The sequence below is a fragment of the Heptranchias perlo genome, chromosome 9 (genome assembly GCF_035084215.1).
Source record: "Heptranchias perlo isolate sHepPer1 chromosome 9, sHepPer1.hap1, whole genome shotgun sequence".
In the NCBI taxonomy this organism is placed as follows: Eukaryota; Metazoa; Chordata; class Chondrichthyes; order Hexanchiformes; family Hexanchidae; genus Heptranchias; species Heptranchias perlo.
In genome coordinates this window covers 12,866,256-12,887,810 of record NC_090333.1, presented here as the reverse complement: position 1 = coordinate 12,887,810, position 21,555 = coordinate 12,866,256, and the positions used below count along the sequence as shown (strand labels likewise).

Here is a 21,555-nt window from a genome sequence, read left to right as displayed (position 1 = left end):
GTCTTTTTAAAGCTTCACTGTTTACTAAAAGTAAATAACACATTGTTGTGTGCATATTGATAAATTGCTCTGACTGCATAGCAAAAGAACCAGGGGGGAGATGAGGAGAACTTTTTTTTTTATACACAGCGAGTTATTTTGATCTGGAATGCACTGCCTGAAGGGAATTGGATATATACTTGAAAAGGAAAAATTTGCAGGGTGATGGGGAAAAAGGAAGAGGAAGGGGACTAATTGGATTGCTCTTTCCAAGAGCCGGCACAGGCAGGATGGGCCGAATGGCCTCCTTCTGTGCTGTGAGATTCTGTGATTGTGTGTAGAAGATTGAGGGGTGATCTGATCGAGGTGTTTCGAATGTTAAAAAGATTCGAAAGGCTAGATACAGAGAAATTATTTCCTCTGGTGGGGGAATCCAGAACGAGGGGACAGAATCTTATAATTAGAACCAGGAGAGAAATCACTTTTTCACACAAAGGGGTGGTGGAAATGTGGAATTCTCTCCCCCAAAAGGCTGTGGATACTGGGACAATTGGAGCTTTCAAGATTAAGTTAGGTAGATTCTTGTTGGGTAAGGGATATGGAGCTAAGGTGGGTAAATGGAGTTGAGGTACAGATCAACCATGATCTAATTGACAGGCTTGAGGGGCTGAGTGGCCTGCTGTGTTCCTATGATTCTATAATTAGGCCCTTAATCTTTCTTTCTTTCTTTCTCTCTCTCTCTCTCTCTCTAATCTCGTTCAACAGATCTGCACCCCAGATTTAGTGGTCTTCCTTGCATGCGCCAATCACCAATTGAAAGAAAGGCTGGAAAAGCGGGCAGCGCAGCAAGGTCGCCCTGACGACAATCCTAAAGCCATCCAGAGACGACTGACCACCTTCAAGCAAAACACCATCCCATTGGTCAAGTACTTCCAGGAAAGGGGTTTGATTGTTACAGTAAGTGTTTGTTTCAAACGGTCCTCTTATCTTTTGAAAGGAATACGATACCTACATTATCGTTCCTAAGCTAATATAATTTTGACTTTTCACATCAATTTTGTGTTATGCGCTGTTAACATCTCATTTTCTGAAGCTTTCATGGAACTGCCTACGGAAATGAACACACTTCCAGTAATCCATGCCCCAAAATAAGAGTCGTAACTACACTCTGCTCCTCTCTGTTGTAGCTTTTCATGTTTAGTCAATATCCACTGCTCCTCTCACCTTTTCTTCTCTCCTTCCTTCTAAGCTCCAACAATGTCCTCCTCCCTCGATCCTCATTGTGTTGAAAACGAGATTTGTAACATGTTCTAAAGTGGTTTAAAACCCAAGCTTGTCGTCACTTAACCACTAGCTCTTCATTTATCTCCTCTTTTCATTTCAACCTTGATGATATCTTGAAATCATAGAATCATACAGCACAGAAGGGGCTCCTTCTGTGCTGTATCATTCTATGAGGCCATTCGGCCCATCATGCCAGTGCTGGCTCTTTGAAAGAGCTATCCATTTCAAAATGTGATCAAATATCCCACTCTGGAAAGCAAAACAATCTGTCATAAGACTAGGGAAAGGATTAAATGGTAAGATTTTTAATGGAGTAGAGGGACCTCAGTGTGCAGGTCATTGAAGGTGGGGTTTCAAAGTAGATTAGGCCAGAAGAAAGGCCAAAGGAATCCTTGGTTTTGTATCTAGAGGCATACAATACAAAAGCAAGGGGTTTATGTTGGATTTGCACAGGATCTTAGTTAGGCCACAGTTGGAGTATTTTTGCAGTTTTGGGCACTTCACGATAGGAAGGTTAGAAAGGCTTGCATTTATATAGCGCCTTTCACAGCCTCGGGACTTTCCAACTCGCTTTACAGCCAACGAAGCACTTTTAATGTGTAGGAAACACGGCAGCCAAATAAGGTCCTGCAAACAGAAAATGAGATGAATGACCAGATAATCTGTTGGTTGAGGGAAGAATGTTGGCCAGGACACCATGGGGAGAACTCCGCTACTCTTCTTTGAATAGTGCTATGGGATTTTTTTGCATCTACTTGAGAGGCCAAATGGGGCCTTGGTTTAATGTCTCATCTCATCCAAAAGATGGCACCTCCGACGTTCAGCACTTCCTCAGTACTACACCGGAATGTCAGCCTAGATTTTTGTGCTCGAGTTTCTGGGGTGGGACTTGAACCCACATAAGAGCAATGGAAAAGGTGCAGCACAGATTGACTGGGATGTCATCAGGGATGAAGGGTTACAGTAATGAAGAGGGACTGAAGAAGTTAGGGTTTCTTTCACTGGAGCTGAGAAGTTCAAGAGGGGACCTGATGGAGGTCTTCAAAATCACAAAGGGTTTTGATAAGGTCAATAGTGAGAAATTGTTTCCACTGAGACAGAAATGAGAGGGCACAAATTTAAAATAATCATAACCAGAATTAAAGGGCGGTTAGAAAAAAAGAGGATGGTGAATTCTGTGTCACAAACCTCTTAAAACATAGTTAGATAGTTGCTCGTGAAAAGGGAAATATTAAATGGTATGAGGACAGACCAGTGGACTGGAGTTAGTCAAGGTGGTTCATGTAGAGAAAAACAATGGGTCGAATGGTCTATTTGTGTTGGCCTATTCTATGATCACCATGCAAATAATATAGGAACATAGGATCATTAGGAACAGGAGTAGGCCATCCAGCCTCTCGAGCCTGCTCTGCCATTCAATTAGATCATTGTTGATCTGTACCTCAACTCCACTTACTCGCCTTTGCTCTACATCCCTTGATACCCTTACCTAATAAAAATCTATCGGTCTTAGTCTTGAAAGCTCCAATTGTCCCCCAGCATCCAGAGCCTTTTGAGGGAAGAGAGTTCCCGATTTCTACTACCCTTTGTGTAGAAAAAGTGCTTCCTGGTTTCGCTCCTGAATAAGTATTGGAAAACCCTGGACATGCAGAAGACAATGCTTCAAATCTAATACAGGAGGCAAAATCTTACAACACATAAGCACCTGAAATTTCTAAGGGGTTTCTTCCGCTCTCCCACCACAACTCTAGCGAAAGATCAGTGGGATCCCTGGAGAAATAACGAAAACCGTCCTGTTTCTGCCCTTTCTCTGGTTTCTGCCGACATTCCGCTGCAGTAGATCAGGAAAGCCAATAAAATTCTCCCGCAAGAGTTTAAGAACTGTCAAACAGACTTTAGCTGGTACTATCGCTATAAGAGCAAAAAAAAACCAACCGAGGTATCACTGAACAATCATTACAGGAATCGGACACTCCAGCCAGACTTTATATATGTATACGCATGAATTGAGACGTAATGCGTTCAACAACTACCACATGGATTTATATAGTGCCTTAAAGGTAGTAAGATGTCCCAAGGCACTTCATAGGAGCGATTATCAAACAAAATTTGACACCAAGCCAAAGAAGAAGACGTTAGGACAGGTGACTTGGTCAAAGAGTTAGGTTTAAAGGAACATCTTTAAAGGAGGAGAGAGAGGTTTAAGGAGGGAATTCCAGAGCTTGGTGCTTAGACAGCTGAAGGCACAGCCACCAATGGTGGGGCAAAGAAAGTGGGAGATGGACAAGAGGCCAGAATTGGAGGAGCGCAGAGATCTCGGAGGGTTGGAGGAGGTTACAGAGGTAGGGAGGGGCGAGGCCAAATTTGAACACGAGGATGAGAATTTTAAAATGGACACATTCGGGGACCGGGAGCCAATGCAGGTCACTCAGCATATTGCACGCACCAGACAGTGATGAGCTACATCGGCTGTTGCCAGAAGCTTTGGTTAAGATTAGTGAGGCTGGAATGAAGCAATTACTGCTCAGCATGTCACTTAATCAGCAAAAATAGGGAAAAGGACATCAAGTTCCCACTGACACATATTACTGAAAAGTGCAATTTTTTTTTTTTGCTCAGTGTAATGGAAAATAGTTTTGATAATCCAACAATCCTGAATGTGAATGTCAATGGTACTTAAAGCAAACTTTAAATCGAGTAAGGGAATGGAATATTGGTTGAGATCGCGGACATCAAGTAAGGACGGGGCCAGTCTTGGCAGTGACTCCCTCCACGGTCAAATACCTCACCGACACTGACAGTCCGTCTGAGCATCAGAGTCATGACATTTTAACTCAGCAATTTCAACAAAGATTTTGGAATTTTATATCCCCTTATCACACTTCTCAGAATCATCCCAAAGTATTTCAAGATGGGTGGTTATGTTACTCAACTAGTAATCCCAAGACCTGGGCTAATAATTCAGTAGGTGGTGAGTTCAAATCCCCACCATAGCAGTTTGAGAACTTGAATTTTTAGTTTTAAAAATCTGGAAATAAAAGTAAAAGTGATCATGAAGCTGTCGGATAAAGGTTCGCTAAAGTCCTTTAGGGAAGGAAACCTGCCGTCCTTACCCGGTCTGGCCTATATTTGGTTGACTCTTAACTACCCTCTGAAGTGGCCTAGCAAGCCACTCAGTTGTCAGGACAACCAGGGACGGGCAATAAGTCCCTATAGAATGAATTTTTAAAAGGCATAAAGAAAGAATAGCGCCTTACACGACCTCAGGACATCCCAAAACACTTCACAGCCAATTAAGTACTTTTGAAGTGTAGTCACTGTTGTAATGTAGGAAATGCGGTAGCCAATTTGCGCACAGCAAGGTCCCACAAACAGCAATGTGATAATGACCAGATAATCTGTTTTTTAGGCGTTAGCCGAGGGATGAATTCCAGGACATTGGGGAGAACTCCCCTGCTCTTCTTCAACATAGTGCCATGGGATCGTTTACATCCACCTGAGAGGGCAGACAGGGCCTCGGTTTGATGTCTCATCCAAAAGACAGCAACTCCTACAGTGCAGCACTCCCTCAGTACTGCACTGGAGCATCAGCCTAGATTTTGAGCTCAAGTTTCTAGAGAGTGGGACTTGAACCCTCAACCTTCTAACTCAGAAGCAAGCATGCTACCCACTGAGCTATAGCTGACACACAACAAATTGCTGCAAAGCGCAGTGACTGTTATTCTGCGGGTGATAGGGGAGAGCAGTGTTTGAACTGGGAGGAAAAAACAATAAGAAGAAGGTGCTCGTATGTCTAGCTGGCACAAACTTACCACAGTTAGAAGGTTAGCAATGGCTTGGAGCATTTAAGTGGATGAAGCTAATAAGATGCAATAATGTGACTTGTAATTTAAATAGTGCCGCGTGTATTGCACTCAGCAGTGGCTGCAAAGCAAATTATAAAGTTCTTTTGAGCAGTGTTGCATATTCAATAGGTAATCATGAGAGGAGTGCAATAAGTGAGAAGGAGCCACTTAGGATTAGACAGTCGACCTTTCAAGGAGACGACACCAATCCCTGAATAACAAAGACTTTATGAGAATGCAGAACAAACAGCTTGTAGTTAACAATGGAGGAATCAAACAAATACTTTGACATTGGTCTCTCTTAATATTGATTACCGCCAGACAAAGACACTCCATACGGATACATCAAGTGTTCGTAGTATTAGATCAAAGCAAAAGAATGTTGCCAACAAAGGTTTGGTGCAGGCTAATCTGGCCTCTCGCGCATCCCCGATTTTCAGCGCTCCATCATTGGCGGCCGTGCCTTCAGCTGCCTAGGCCCTAAACTCTGGAATTCCCTCGCTAAAACTCTCTGCCTCTCTACCTCTCGCCTCCTTTTAAGGCGCTCCTTAAAACCAAGCCTTGGGTCACCTGTTCTAATACCTGAGGAGATTGATTGAATTGAACATGTAGGTACAGGAGGGATATAAACAGTATGGCTTTGGTTTTGCCATTATTCAGCAGAAGGAAATGTTGGCTTGCTGTCAGCCAGGCAATTGATAAGTGTAGCAATACTTTTTGGATTGGCAGAGGTATAGAGCTGTGTGTTGAACATGTAGAAGGAACCTACATGCTTCTGGATGCTGTTGTCCAGGGATTCATGAGGAGCACTAGGGGAAAGCAAGTCGTTGTTGTATTTGTCTGGCCGTGGCATCAAAATCGCAGTCAATTTTTTTAAAACATGAGTTTGAATTCTGATCAATTCCAGTCAGTGGAGTAAATTAAATTTGGATGATTTTTGATAACACCAGAGGCCTTTCCCAAGCCATGTGCAATCTGATCTCTGGAGCCTGAAAGTGTATTAGTGCAGAGTAATTTCCCAGCAGTAATAAACTGCTCTGTGTCGTGAGAGTCTTAATTTATGCACTTTTCGATTAGTTTTTAAATTAATTCTCTTTATATGGGCATTGCTGGCAAGAATGGTATGTATTGCCCATCACTGGTTGCTGAGAAGGTGGTGATACAACTGAGTATCTGACTAGGCAGCTAAGAGTCAACCACGTTGGTGTGGGGCTGGAGTCACATATAGGCCAGACCGGGTAAGGACGGCATGTGTCCACTCTGTTCCCTTTATCTCCCTTTTACTTATAGAATCATAGAATCAAAGTTACAACATGGAAACAGGCCCTTCGGCCCAACATGTCCATGTCGCCCAGTTTATACCTCTAAGCTAGTCCCAATTGCCTGCACTTGGCCCATATCCCTCTATACCCAGCTTACCCATGTAACTGTCCAAATGCTTTTTAAAAGACAAAATTGTACCCGCCTCTACTACTGCCTCTGGCAGCTCGTTCCAGACACTCACCACCCTTTGAGTGAAAAAATTGCCCCTCTGGACCCTTTTGTATCTCTCCCCTCTCACCTTAAATCTATGTCCCCTCGTTATAGACTCCCCTACCTTTGGGAAAAGATTTTGACTATCTACCTTATCTATGCCCCTCATTATTTTATAGACTTCTATAAGATCACCCCTTAACCTCCTACTTTCCAGGGAAAAAAGTCCCAGTCTATCTAACCTCTTCCTATAAGTCAAACCATCAAGTCCCGGTAGCATCCTAGTAAATCTTTTCTGCACTCTTTCTAGTTTAATAATATCCTTTCTATAATAGGGTGACCAGAACTGTACACAGTATTCCAAGTGTAGCCTTACTAATGTCCTGTACAACTTCAACAAGACATCCCAACTCCTGTATTCAATGTTCTGACCAATGAAACCAAGCATGCCGAATGCCTTCTTCACCACCCTATCCACCTGTGACTCCACTTTCAAGGAGCTATGAACCTGTACTCCCAGATCTCTTTGCTCTATAACTCTCCCCACACCCTACCATTAACGGAGTAGGTCCTGGCCCGATTTGATCTACCAAAATGCATCACCTCACATTTATCTAAATTAAACTCCATCTGCCATTCATCGGCCCACTGGCCCAATTTATCAAGGTCCCGTTGCAATCCTAGATAACCTTCTTCACTGTCCACAATGCCACCAATCTTGGTGTCATCTGCAAACTTACTAACCATGCCTCCTAAATTCTCATCCAAATCATTAATATAAATAACAAATAACAGCGGACCCAGCACCGATCCCTGAGGCACACCGCTGGACACAGGCCTCCAGTTTGAAAAACAACCCTCTACAACCATCTTCTGTCGTCAAGCCAATTTTGTATCCAATTGGCTACCTCACCTTGGATCCCATGAGATTTAACCTTATGTAACAACCTACCATGCGGTACCTTGTCAAAGGCTTTGCTGAAATCCATGTAGACCACGTCTACTGCACAGCCCTCATCTATCTTCTTGGTTACCCCTTCAAAAAACTCAATCAAATTCGTGAGACATGATTTTCCTCTCACAAAACCATGCTGACACTACAGATGTCAGGCTCACCGGTCTGTAGTTCCCAGGCTTTTCCCTGCCGCCCTTCTTAAACAAAGGCACAACATTTGCTACCCTCCAATCTTCAGGCACCTCACCTGTAGCTGTCGATGATTCAAATATCTCTGCTAGGGGACCCGCAATTTCCTCTCTAACCTCCCATAACGTCCTGGGATACATTTCATCAGGTCCCGGAGATTTATCTGCCTTGATGCGCGTTAAGACTTCCAGCACCTCCCTCTCTGTAATATGTACACTCCTCAAGACATCACTATTTATTTCCCCAAGTTCCCTAACATCCATGCCTTTCTCAACCGTAAATACCGATGTGAAATATTCATTCAGGATCTCACCCATCTCTTGTGGTTCTGCACATAGATGACCTTGTTGATCCTTAAGAGGCCCTACTCTCTCCCTAGTTACTCTTTTGCCCTTTATGTATTTGTAGAAGCTCTTTGGATTCTCCTTTGCCTTATCTGCCAAAGCAATCTCATGTCCCCTTTTTGCCCTCCTGATTTCTCTCTTAACTCTACTCCGGCAATCTCTATACTCTTCAAGGGATCCACTTGATCCCAGCTGCCTATGCATGTCATATGCCTCCTTCTTCTTTTTGACTACGGCCTCAATCTCCCGAGTCATCCAAGGTTCCCTACTTCTACCAGCCTTGCCCTTCACTTTATAAGGAATGTGCTTACCCTGAACCCTGGTTAACACACTTTTGAAAGCCTCCCACTTACCAGACGTCCCTTTGCCTGCCAACAGACTCTCCCAATCAACTTCTGAAAGTTCCTGTCTAATACCATCAAAATTGGCCTTTCCCCAATTTAGAATTTTAACTTTTGGGCCAGACCTATCATTCTCCATAGCTATCTTAAAACTTCAACCGCAACAATAACAACTTGCATTTATATAGTGCCTTTAACGTAGGAAAACGTCCCAAGGCTCTTCACAGGAGCGTTACCAGATAAAATTTAACAACTAGCCACATAAGGAGACATTAGGACAGGTGGCCAAAAGCTTGGTCAAAGAGATCGGTTTTAAGGAGTGTCTTGAAGGAGGACAGAGAGAATTAGGGAGGAAATTTCAGAGCTTAGGGCCTAGACAGCTGAATGCAGGCCATCAGTGGAGGGGCAAAAAAAATCGGGGATGCGCAAGAGGCCAGAATTGGCCTATGTACCCTGTTCTTAAATGTTGACATGGTCTCGGCTTCAGTCACTAACTCTGATAGTGCATTCCACAGCCTCAACACTGCTTTAATAAAAAAAAAAGTTTCTCCTGCTCTCTGTCCTCGATCTCTTGCATTTAATCTTGTATCTATATCTTGATACTTGAGTCTCTTAATTGGCAAGTGAGCTATTTGCTAATCTTAAGATTCTAGGTTACCTGGGGCCTGTGCTATTTTAGTTGTAGATTAACCTAATTATAATTTGGGATGATGTGGCTTGGGAGCAATCATCTCATTTGCATTAATAAGCAGTTAGATAGTTTCCTCCTGATCTCCGTTTGAGTGAAGCTAAGGAAATAACTGTATGAAATACAGTTGTTCAGAGTGCTTCCCATCCAAATAGCAGTCATGATGGGACAGCTTTGACGGGACTCGGGTTAGATTCTTCTGCTTGAGAGACCACTCCATAGTTCAGTTACCCATATTGAGGTGCAGTCTGGTAAGATGCCAAAGTTTGGTAATGGACGAACATCACGTCATCGAATTCTACCAACATTAACATAATGTGGAGATGCCGGTGATGGCCTGGGGTTGACAAATGTAAGGAATCTTACAACACCAGGTTATAGTCCAACAGTTGGACTATAACCTGATGTTGTAAGATTCCTTACATTTGTCAACATTAACATAAAGAGCAGGAAAGTCTTGAAGGAATACTCATAGAATCATACAGCACAGAAGGAGGCCGTTCTGCCCATCATGCTTGTGCTGGCTGTTTTGAAAGAGCTATCCAATTAGTGCCACTCCCCTGCTTTTTCCCCATAGCCCTGTAATTCTTCATTTTCAATCATATACCCAATTCCCTTTTGAAAGTTACTATTGAATCTGCTTCCACCACTCTTTCAGGCAGTGCATTCCAGATCACAACAACTCACTGCGTATATAAAAAAAAATCTCCTCATCTCCTCTCTGGTTCTTTTGCCAATTATCTTCAATCTGTGTCCTCTGGTTACCAACTCTCCTGCCAGTGGAAACAATTTCTCCCCATCTATCCCGAGGGACAGGATAAACTGTCACTTAGAAAGGCACGGATTAATCAAGGACAGTCAGCACGGATTTGTTAAGGGGAGGTCATGGCTGACTAACTTGATTGAATTTTTCAAGCTGGTGACCAGGAGGATCGATGAGGGTAGTGCGCTTGATGTAGTCTACGTGGATTTTAGCAAGGCTTTTGACAACGTCCCACATGGCAGATTGTTCAGAAAAGTAAAGGCCCATGGGATCCAAGGGAATGTGGCAAATTGGATCCAAAATTGGCTCAGTGGCAGGAAGTAAAGGGTAATGGTCGACGGGTGTTTTTGCGACTGGAAGGCTGTTTCCAGTGGGGTGTCGCAGGGCTCGGTACTAGGTCCTTTGCTTTTTGTGGTATACATTAACAATTTGGACTTAAACGTAGGGGGCATGATTAAGAAATTTGCGGATGACACAAAGATAGGCTGTGTGGTTGATAGTGAGGAGGAAAGCTGTAGACTGCAGGAAGATATCAATGGACTGGTCAGATGAGCAGAAAAGTGTCAATTGGAGTTCAATCCTGAGAAATGTGAGGTAATGCATTTGGGGAGAGCAAACAAGGCAAGAGAATACACAATAAATGGGAGGATACTGAGGGGTGTAGAAGAAGTGAGGGACTTTGGAGTGCATGTCCACAGATCCCTGAAGATAGCAGGATAGGTAGATAAGGTGGTTAAGAAGGCATATAGAATGCTTTCCTTTATAAGCCGAGGCATAGAATATAAAAGCTGGGATGTTATGCTGGAACTGTATAAAACACTAGTTAGGCCACAGCTTGAGTATTGCGCACAGTTTTGGTCACCACATTATAGGAAGGATGTAATTGCACTAGAGAGGGTGCAGAGGAGATTTACAAGGATGTTGCCAGGGCTGGGGAATTTTAGCTATGATGACAGATTTGATAGGCTGGGGTTGTTTTCCTTGGAACAGAGGAGGCTGAGGAGTGATTTGATTGAGGTGTATAAAATTATGAGGGGCCTAGATAGAGTGGATAGGAAGGACCTACTTCCCTTAGCGGAGAGGTCAATAACCAGGGAGCATAGATTTAAAGTGATTGGTTGAAGGATTAGAGCTGAAATGCGGACAAAAAAATTTCACCCAGAGTGTGGTGGGGGTCTGGGACTCACTGCCTGACAGGGTGGTAGAGGCAGAAACCCTCAACTCATTTAAAAAATACCTGGATGTGTACCTGAAGAGCCGTGACCTACAGGGCTACGGACCAAAAGCAGGAAAGTGGGATTAGGCTGAGTGGCTCGTTTCTCAACTGGCGCAGACACGATGGGCCGAATGGCCTCCTTCTGTGCCATAAATTTTCCATGATTCTATACTCTATCAAAACTCTTCTTGAGGAGGGAATCTCTTAATACAAAGCACAAAATGTACCGGATGTAATTGTTTCCCTGGCTATAGCCTTGAAAGGTAGAGGAAAAAACCAATTCTGGCAATAAATTAGCATCTATTTTTATTTTTCAGTGGGTCTCCCGTGGAATTGCTCAGAGTAATTCAGACGATGTACTGTTTTAGAAGCAGGGGAGTAATGCATGTGGTGTTAGTTAGTTGGCAAGGCACATCTCTGTCCCTTTAAGACTGCAAAGTCTAATTGTTATGTGAACAGAGCCTCGGCTCAGAGTTTAATTGTTGTTCGGTCAGGGAACTATGACCAAACAACAATCAGCTTCAGGCTCCAGCTGAGAAGCACAAAGCATTTTAAAATTGCACACCTGAAAAAGTGCACGCTGATATACCGTTTTTAAAATATAATCTAGACGATGCGATTGGAATATTTTGCTAATTTAAGGTTAGGGTGTCATTGCCACTTCAGAGGGCAGTTAAGAGTCAACCACATTGGCGTGGGACTGGTGTTACATATAGGTCAAACTTCGTAAGGACAGCAGGTTTCTTTCCCCAAAGGAACATTGGTTGGGCTTTTACTGATACCAGTTATTTATTACCAGATTATTTTTTTAAACTGCCATGGTGGGATTTGAACACATATTGATTGAATTTTTTGAGGTGGTAACAGGGAGGGTAGATGAGGGTAGTGCATTTGATGTAGTGTAAATGGATTTTAGCAAGGCTTTTGACAAGGTCCCACATGGTACACTGGTCAAAAAAGTACAAGCCCATGGGATCCAAGGAAAAGTGGCAAGTTGGATCCAAAATTGGCTGATTGGCAGAAAGCAAAGGGTAATGGTCGACAGGTGTTTTTGTGACTGGAAGATGTTTCCAGTGGGGTTCCGCAGGGCTCAGTACTAGATCTCTTGCTTTTTGTGATATATATTAATGATTTGGACTTAAATGTAGGGGGCATGATTAAAAAGTTTGCAGATGATACAAAGATTGGCCGTGTGGTTGATAGTGAGGAGGAAAGCTGTAGACTGCAGGAAGGTATCAATGGACTGGTCAGGTGGGCAGAAAAGTGGCAAATGGAATTTAATTCAGAGAAATGTGAGGTAATGCAGTTGGGGAGGGTAAACAAGGCAAGGGAGAACACAATAAATGGGAGGATACTGAGAGGTGTAGAAGAAGTGAGGGACCTTGGAGTGCATATCCACAGATCCCTGAAGGTAGCAAGACAGGTAGATAAGATGGTTAAGGAGGCATACGGGATACTTTCCTTTATTAGCCGAGGCATAGAATATAAGAGCAGGAAGGTTTTACTGGAACTGTATAAAGCACTAGTTAAGCCACAGCTCGAGTACTGTGTACAGTTCTGGTCACCACATTTCAGGAAAGATGTGATTGCAGTAGAGAGGGTAGAGAGGAGATTCACGAGGATCTTGCCAGGACTGGAGAATTTTAGCTATGAGGAAAGATTGGATAGACTGGGGTTGTTTTCCTTAGAACAGAGATGTGTTTTAATTGAGGTGTACAAAATTTTGAGGGGCCTGGATAGAGTGGATAGGAAGGACCTATTTCTCTTAGCAGAAAGGTCAATAACCAGGGGGCATAGATTTAAAGTGATTGGTAGAAGGATTAGAGGGGAGCTGAGGAAATTTTTTTTCACTGAGTGGTAGGGGTCTGGAACTCACTGCCTGAAAGGGTGGTAGAGGCAGAAACCCTCATCTCATTTAAAAAGTACCTGGATGTGCACCTGAAGTGCCGTAACCTACAGGGCTATGGACCAAGTGCTGGAAAGTGAGATTAGGCTGGGTGGCTCTCTTTTCGGCCGGCTCAGCCACGATAGGCCGAATGGCCTCCTTCTGTGCCGTAAATTTTCTGTGATTCTATAGATTACTGGTCCAGGCCTCTGGATTACTAATCCAGTAACATAATCACTCCATTACCATGCCTGTAAAGTATATGACCCAGTTTGTGCTGGAGTAAAGCCAAGACCTCTTTGCTGTGCATTAATTGTCATAATGCAACAATACAAAAGCAAATTATGTAGTGATATTACTTCCACTCTTTATCATGGATTAATGCTGAACAATAACTGCATTGTCTCTCCGAACTGATTCTTAATGAATCGTGAAATCAGTTTTCATTTGGCTGTACATAAATTAACAAGAAATGTGCTGCTGAATATCCAGTTATTGATTTTAATTGCAATTAAAGCTTGCCATTAGCAAAAAGTTATTGAACACTCAACTGTGTCGCTCATCACTACATACCAACTGTGCACACTGAATTATTTTTAGGACTTCCCCAACAGGGGTTGAAGAACTGATCAGTAGAGGCCAGGAATGGCCTAGGCGCAATTTCCCAAGTCTGTGTGAAGTTATTTGATCCCAGCAGACGGGCACTTTAATTAGGCTCAGAAACCTTGGGCTATAAAAGCCAGAAAAGGGGGAGTGAAAGGGGTCATGTATGGACATTGGGTAAGAACAGGATCGGGCTGGTCTTTGTGATGCCCCTGTGGTCAATTAGCCTGTTGACCATCACTGGGCTCGTGTATGAAGAATGGACGAGGTATCATTGGGGCTGCTAGCGACTGTAAGCCTTGAGTCAGCGCTTTTGGAGGCGGGGAGGAGAATTGGAGATACCATAGAACCATAGAAAAGATACAGCACAGAAGAGGGCAATTCGGCCCATCGTGTCCGCGCCAGCTCGAAGAACAGCTGCCCATCCTAATCCCACCTTCCAGCACCCGGTCCGTAGCCCTGCAGCTTACAGCACTTTAGGTCCAGGTCCAGGTACTTTTAAAAAGAGTTGAGGGTCCCTGCCTTTACCACCAATTCGGGCAGCGAATTCCATACACCCACCACCCTCTGGGTAAAAAAGTTTTTCCTCAGGTCCCCTCTAATCCTTCCACCAATCAGCTTCAATCTATGTCCTGTAGTTCTTGAACTCTCCACTAGGGGAAACAGGTATTTCCTGTCTACTCTATCTGGGCCCCTCATAATTTTGTACACAAATACTGACTGATCAATTAGGGATGGTGCTTTGGTCCAATGTGTTCAGTTCTCATACTTAGCTTTGCACCAAGGAGTAGCATTTTAAATCTTAGCACAGGCTTAAAATCTTAATTCAGATTTAGAGCAGGTTCACTAGAGTGATACCAGGGCTAAAAGGGTTAAATTATGAGGAACAGATGCATAGACTAGGCTTGTATTGCCTCGAGTATAGAAAATTATGGGGTGATCTATTTGAGGTGTTTAAGATGATTAAAGGATTTGATAGGGCAGATACAGAGAACGTATTTTATCTGGTGGGAGAGTCCAATACAAGGGCGCATAACCTTAAAATTAGAGCTAGGCCGTTCAGGGGTGATGTCAGGAAACACTTCTTCACACAAAGGGGAGTGGAAATCTGGAACTCTCTCCCCCAAAAAGCTGTTGAGGCTGGGGGTCAATTGAAAATTTCAAAACTGAGATTGATAGATTTTTGTTAAGTAAGGGTATTAAGGGTTACGGAACCAAGGCAGGTAAATGGAGTTAAGATACAGATCAGTCGTGATCTAATTGAATGTTGGAACAGGCTCGAGGGACAGAATGGCCTACTCCTGTTCCTATGCTCCTAAGATGTAAAAATGTATTGGGGTCATACAAGTACTTCATGCGGTCATGCCAAATTCCCTGAAGTGCTAACCCATACATTGCAGAACACAATTTGATCCGAAAACATTTGGTATTCATTTGCGGATTTTCCCCATTACTGTCGCAATTATGGGTTGTTAATCCTTCAACAATAACTTCCACTTGATTCTAGCCTGAGTGGTTATAAAATAACAAGCTTTTAATAGATTGACTCACAACAGATATTTTTATAATACAACTGTCTACTGATTAAATTAAATGCCAAGCAATCAATACAACCTGATCCGACCTTGAATTCAGGGTGATCAGACCTGACCTTCAGACTGCCTCTGGCAATGGACTTCCAACTGTCCCTCTAAGAGTTCTAACTTTGGGAGGTAGCATGTCGTGTCTTTATACTATTCAGCTGCGTTGTTCTGCATTTATGCACCTCGGTCCTTACCTCCTGTTTGTGAACTATCTTACTTTGCTGACTCTGTCAAAAACAACCAAAGACGGTTAGTGTGGCTACCTTATCCCTTATCTCTGCTGCATAAACAGTTTGTTCCACGTCAGCCTTGAAAATGGCTCCTGCAATGTCTCTTGTTTACGTAGCCTTCCACTGTTATCCGGTCTTAGTATGTGGTTTCTTTAGCCAGCTTTAGCTTGTTTTGGTGTAAACTACCTTCTGATGTTATAGCAACTAGAAATGGGCCATCTCTCGACCTTTGTGTGTTAATAGTTCTAAAGTTTCACCATTCTCTGTCTTTTACAAACTGTCTTTGTTCATACACACCGAGACACATCTTCGCCCCCTTCCTAGTAACATCCGCCCTCTTGCTAAGATGCTTGGGAGCTTTATGCGAGATGGGATATTTGACCATGCTTGTTTCAAATCATATCCTTAGTGTTTGTGTGAGATCAGCATTAACCAGGAATCTTACTACTGTGTGCAGTTCAAAATGCATAATTTTTCAGCTATAATATATTTGAATTTGTCACAACTCAGTGGGTAACAATAATGACAACACCTGCTCTTCCTACTTCCTCCTATGGTGGCACGTTACTTCGAAAATGGCTTTGGAGAGGGTGCAGAGAAGATTTACTAAAACGGTACCGCGGATGAGGGACTTCAGTTAGGTGGAGATGAGAGAAGCTGGGGTTGTTCTCCTTGGAGCAGCGAAGGTTAAGGGGAGATTTGATAGAGGGGTTCAAAATGATGAAGGGTTTTGATACAGTAGATAGGGAGAAACTGTTTCCACTGGCTGGAGGCTCGGTAACTAGAGGACACAGATTTAAGATAATTAGCAGAAGTACCAGAGGGGAGATGAGGAAAAATTCTTTTACGCAGCAAGTTATTATGATCTGGAATGCACTGCTTGAAAGGGTAGTAGAAGCATATTCAGTAGGGAATTGGATATATACTTGAAAAGGAAACATTTGCAGGGCTATGGGGAAAGAGCGATGAAGTGGGACTAATTGGATAGTTCGTTCAAAGAGCTGGCATAGGAACGATGGGCCGAATGACCGCCTTCCATGCTCTATGGCTCTATGATTCTATGAGCTAACCTAGGAGTGTTTGATGGGACAGTGTAAAGGGAGCTTTAGAACCATAGAAAAGATACAGCACAGAAGGGAGCCATTCGGCCCATCGTGTCCGCGCTGGCTCGAAGAACAACCAGGTGCCCATTCTAATCCCACCTTCCAGCACCCAGTACGTAGCCCTGCAGCTTACAGAACTTTAGGTCCAGGTCCAGGTACTTTTTAAAAGAGTTGACGGTCCCTGCCTCTACCACCAATTCGGGCAGCGAATTCCAAAAACCCACCACCCTCTGGGTAAAAATGTTTTTCCTCATGTCCCCTCTAATCCTTTCGTCAATCAGCTTAAATCTATGTCCTCTAGTTCTTGAACTCTCCACTAGGGGAAACAGGTACTTCTCGTCTACTCTATCTGGACCCCTCATAATTTGGCACACCTCAATCAAGTCTCCCCTCAGCCTCCTCTGCTCCAAGGAAAACAACCCCAGCCTATCCAATCTCTCCTCGTAGCTGCAATTTTCAAGCCCTGGCAACATTCTTGTAAATCTTCTCTGCACTCTCTGCAGAACAATTACGTCCTTCCTGTAATGTGGTGACCAGAACTGCGCACAATACTCCAGCTGTGGCCTTACCAGCGTTTTATACAGTTCCATCATTACATCCCTGCTTTTGTATTCTATACCACAGCTAATAACGGCGAGCATTCCGTATGCCTTCTTCACAACCTTATCTACCTGTACTGCCACCTTCAGGGACCTGTGCACATGCACTCCAAGGTCGCTCACTTCCTCTACCCCTCTCAATATATTCCCATTCACTGCGTATTCCCTTTTACTGTTTGCCCTCCCTAAGTGCATTACCTCACACTTCTCTGGGTTGAACTCCATTTGCCACTTTTCCGCTCACTCCACCAACCTATTGATATCTTCTTGGAGTCCACAGCTATCCTCTTCACTATCAACTACACGGCCAATTTTTGTGTCGTCTGCAACTTTGCCAATTATGCCCCCTACATTCAAGTCTAAATCATTAATATATACCACAAACAGCAAGGCACCCAACACTGAGCCCTGTGGCACACCACTGGAAATGGATTTCCATTCGCAAAGACATGCATCGACTTTTACCCTTTGTTTCCTGTTACTGAGCCAATTTTGGATCCAATTCACCGCATTTCCCTGTATCCCATGGGCTTTTACCTTTCTGACCAGTCTGCCATGTGGGACCTTGTCAAATGCCTTACTAAAATCCATGTAGACAACATGCACTGTACTACCCTCGTCAATCCTCCTTGTCACTTCCTCAAAGAATTTAATCAGATTTGTAAGGCATGACCTTCCCTGAACAAATCCATGCTGACTATCCCTGATCAAACCATGCCTTTCCAAGTGACAGTTTATCCTATCTCTCAGTATTGATTCTAATAGTTTGCCCACCACCGAGGTAAGACTGACCGGCCTATAATTGTTCGGCCTTTCCCTCATACCCTTTTTAAACAATGGTACTACGTTTGCAGTCTTCCAGTCCTCCGGTACTTCCCCTGTATCTAGTGAGGATTGGAAAATGATCCTCAGAGCATCCGCTATTTCCTCCCTGGCTTCCTTCAATAGCCTAGGAAACAATCCATCCGGCCCTGGTGACTTATCAACTTTCCAGGATTCCAGTCCCTCTAATACTTCCTCTCTCATAATGTTTACCTTATCCAATAATTCACATCTCTCCTCTTTAACTATTACGTCTAGATCATCCCTTTCCTTTGTGAATACGGAGTTAAATTTTCATTTAAAACCCTACCCACATCCTCTGCTTCTACACACAAGTTACCCTTATCATTCCTGATAAGTCCCACCTTGTCCTCAGCTATCCTCTTGTTCTTGTACTGATAAAACATCTTTGGGTTTTCTTTCATCTTACTAGCTAATATTTTTTCATGCCCTCTCTTTGCTCTCCTTATTTCCTTTTTTATGTCATCCCTGTACTTTCTATACTCCTTTAGGCTTTCTGCAGTATTTAGTTTCCGTGACAGTCATAGGAATATAGGAACAGGAGTAGGCCATTCAGCCCCTCGTGCCTGCTCCGCCATTTGATAAGATCATGGCTGATCTGTGATCTAACTCCATATAGCCGCCTTTGGCCCATATCCCTTAATACCTTTGGTTGCCAAAAAGCTATCTATCTCACATTTAAATTTAGCAATTGAGCTAGTATCTTCTACCACCCTTTGTGTGTAGAAATGTTTTCTAATCTCACTCCTGAAAGGTCTGGCTCTAATTTTTAGACTGTGCCCCCTACTTCTAGAATCCCCAACCAGCGGAAATAGTTTCTCTCTATCCACCCTATCTGTTCCCCTTAATATATCTTATAGTCATAAGCTTTCTTTTTCTGCTTTATCTTGCCCCGTATACTTCCAGACAACCAGGGGACTCTAGATTTGGCAGTACCACCCTTTTTCTTTGAGAGGACGAGTCTGCATTGTACCTGTAGAATTTCGCTTTTTAGTGCCTCCCGCTGGCTTGCCACTGATTTCTCCTCAAGTATTTGTGTCCAGTCCACTTCTGCCAAATCACCTCTTAGTTCTGTAAAATTTGCCTTCCCCCAATTTAAAACGTTTACTCCTGATTTAACTCTGTCCTTTTCCATAATAATGCTAAAACTAACTGAATTGTGGTCACCCACTGTCACTTCACCCACTTGCCCATCTTCATTTCCCAGGACTAAATCTAGAATTGCATCCCCTCTTGTTGGGCTTGTCACAAACTGACTAAAAAAGTTCTCCTGGATACCGATCAAGAATTTTGCGCCCTCTATGCCCCTCACACTGTTTGAATCCCAGTTGATGTTAGGGTAGTTGAAGTCCCCTACTATTATTGCCCTCTTATTTTTGCACTCAGAAATTTGCCTACATATTTGTTCTTCTATCTCCCTTTCGCTATTTGGGGGTCTATAGTACACTCCTAGTGGTGTTACTACCCCTTTTTTATTTCTTAGCTCAACCCATATGACCTCGATTGATGATCCATTTAGCATATTATCCCTTCTCACAACTGTAATTGATTCTTTAACCAATATGCTACCCCTCCTCCTTTTTTATCACCCACTCCAACCTGCCTAAAAACTCTATATCCAGGGATATTAAGCTGCCAATTATCCCCCTCTTTAAGCTAGGTTTCCATTATAGCAATGATATCATGCTGCCATGTGTCTGTCTATGTCCTTAGCTCATCTGCTTTGTTTGTAATACTCCTTGCATTGAAGTATATACCCTTTAACCCCAACAAATTCCTGTGCTGAACACTATTTAACCTTTGCTTCTTTTTCCTTTCTAAGTCGCTAATTATGTCACTAACTGGTTTTCTATTTCCCGTTTCCTGGTCTGAATTTGTCCTATCCGTACCTGCCCTTTGGTTCCCATCCCCCTGCCATACTAGTTTAAACCCTCCCCAACAGAACTAGCAAATGCTCCCACGAGGATAGTAGTCCCGGTTCTGTTTGGGTGCAACCCGTCCAGCTTGTACAGGTTCCGCCGTTCCCAGAATCGGTCCCAATGCCTCAGGAATTTAAACCCCTCCCTCCTACACCATCTCTCAAGCTACGCATTTATCTGGTCTGTTCTCCTATTTCTGTTCTCACTAGCACGTGGCACTGGGAGTAATCCTGAGATTACTACCTTAGAGGTCCTGCTTTTTAATTTATTTCCTAACTCCCTATAGTCTGCTTGCAGGACCTTATCCCTTTTTTTACCAATGTCGTTGGTACCGATATGGACCACGACCTCTGGCTGTTCACCCTCCCCCTTCAGAATGTCCTGCAGCCGCTCCGTGACATCCTTGACCGTAGCACCAGGGAGGCAACATACCATCCTGGAGTCACGTCTGTGGCCGCAGAAACGTCTTTCTGTTCCCTTTTCGATGGAATCCCCTATCACTATTGCTCTCCCATTCTTTTTCCTCCCCTTCTGTGCAGCTGAGTCACTCGTAGTGCCACAGTCTTAGCTCTTGCTGCATTCCCCTGATAAGCCATCTCCCCCAACAATATCCAAAGCGGAATATCTGTTTGAGAACGAGATGGCCCTCCCTCTACTCCCTTTACTCTGTATCTAACCCGTGCTGTACCTTCCCTGGGAGTGCTTGATGGAACGGTGTAAAATGAGCTTTACTCTGTATATAACTCGTCCTGTACTGAACTGGTTAGATCACAGTTGGAGTACTGTGTACAGTTTTGGGATCTCCATTATAGAAAGGAAAATGGAACCACAGAAAATATAAAGCTAGGATGTTACTCAGGATTAGAAGATCTGGTGACGATGAGAATTTTGAAAACTAAACCACTCATCACCGGCGCTGAGCAGGTTAAAGGGAGATCTAATAGAAGTGTTCAAAGTTCTGAAAGGGTTTGAGAGAGGAAATAGTGATGGATTATTTCCTCTGATCGGTGAATCAGACATCAAGTCAGATTTGGTGCGACTGGTGGAGGAGGTGAAAAGAAACGTTTTAACACAGTTGATAATTAAAATACAAAGTTGACTCTATAAACAGCATTTGAGGGAATGAGATCAACACTTAATGAAGAAAACACTAAAGGGTACGGGGAAAGAGCAGGGAAGTGAGATTAGAATAGAGAGTTCTGATGTGGATCTGGCACCAGCAGAAACGTAATAGGACAAATGGCCTCCTTCCTGGCTAACATTTCAATAATTCTATGCTTGTGATTCAGGATTGTTTTGGTCAATTAAGTTGATTCTGACAGGACAGTACTCACAAATCTAATGTCAATTTACATAACCCAACAAGCTAGATAACTGGCTAAACACAAATGAAAGGCCGTGTCTACTACATCATTACTAGCATTAGTCTTCTCTAGTCTGAAACCCTGGGTGGTAGAGATGGATGCATAAACAAGACAATGTCTGGCATGATTCATTTAAGCATCTGTGTTACACGGTGGCATTGAAATGTGGAACTTAGCTCCCAGTACAAGATCACCGACATTATTAAATATGGAACTTAGCTCCCAGTACAAGTTCACCGACATGATTAAATATGGAACTTAGCTCCCAGTACAAGATCACCGACATTATTAAATATGGAACTTAGCTCCCAGTACAAGTTCACCGACATTATTAAATATGGAATTTGGT

The 21,555-nt window shown here is 43.3% G+C and overlaps 1 protein-coding gene across 1 annotated transcript in view; it reads left to right on the top strand.

Moving 5' to 3' along the window:
• The window catches only part of ak5 (adenylate kinase 5), an 85,069-nt gene that overhangs the window by 28,024 nt on the left and 35,490 nt on the right, over window positions 1–21,555 (top strand). The window contains exon 6 of the mRNA XM_067989647.1: window positions 745–936. Within this exon, the coding sequence (XP_067845748.1) occupies window positions 745–936 (192 nt within the window). The remainder of the gene's footprint in view (window positions 1–744; window positions 937–21,555) is intronic.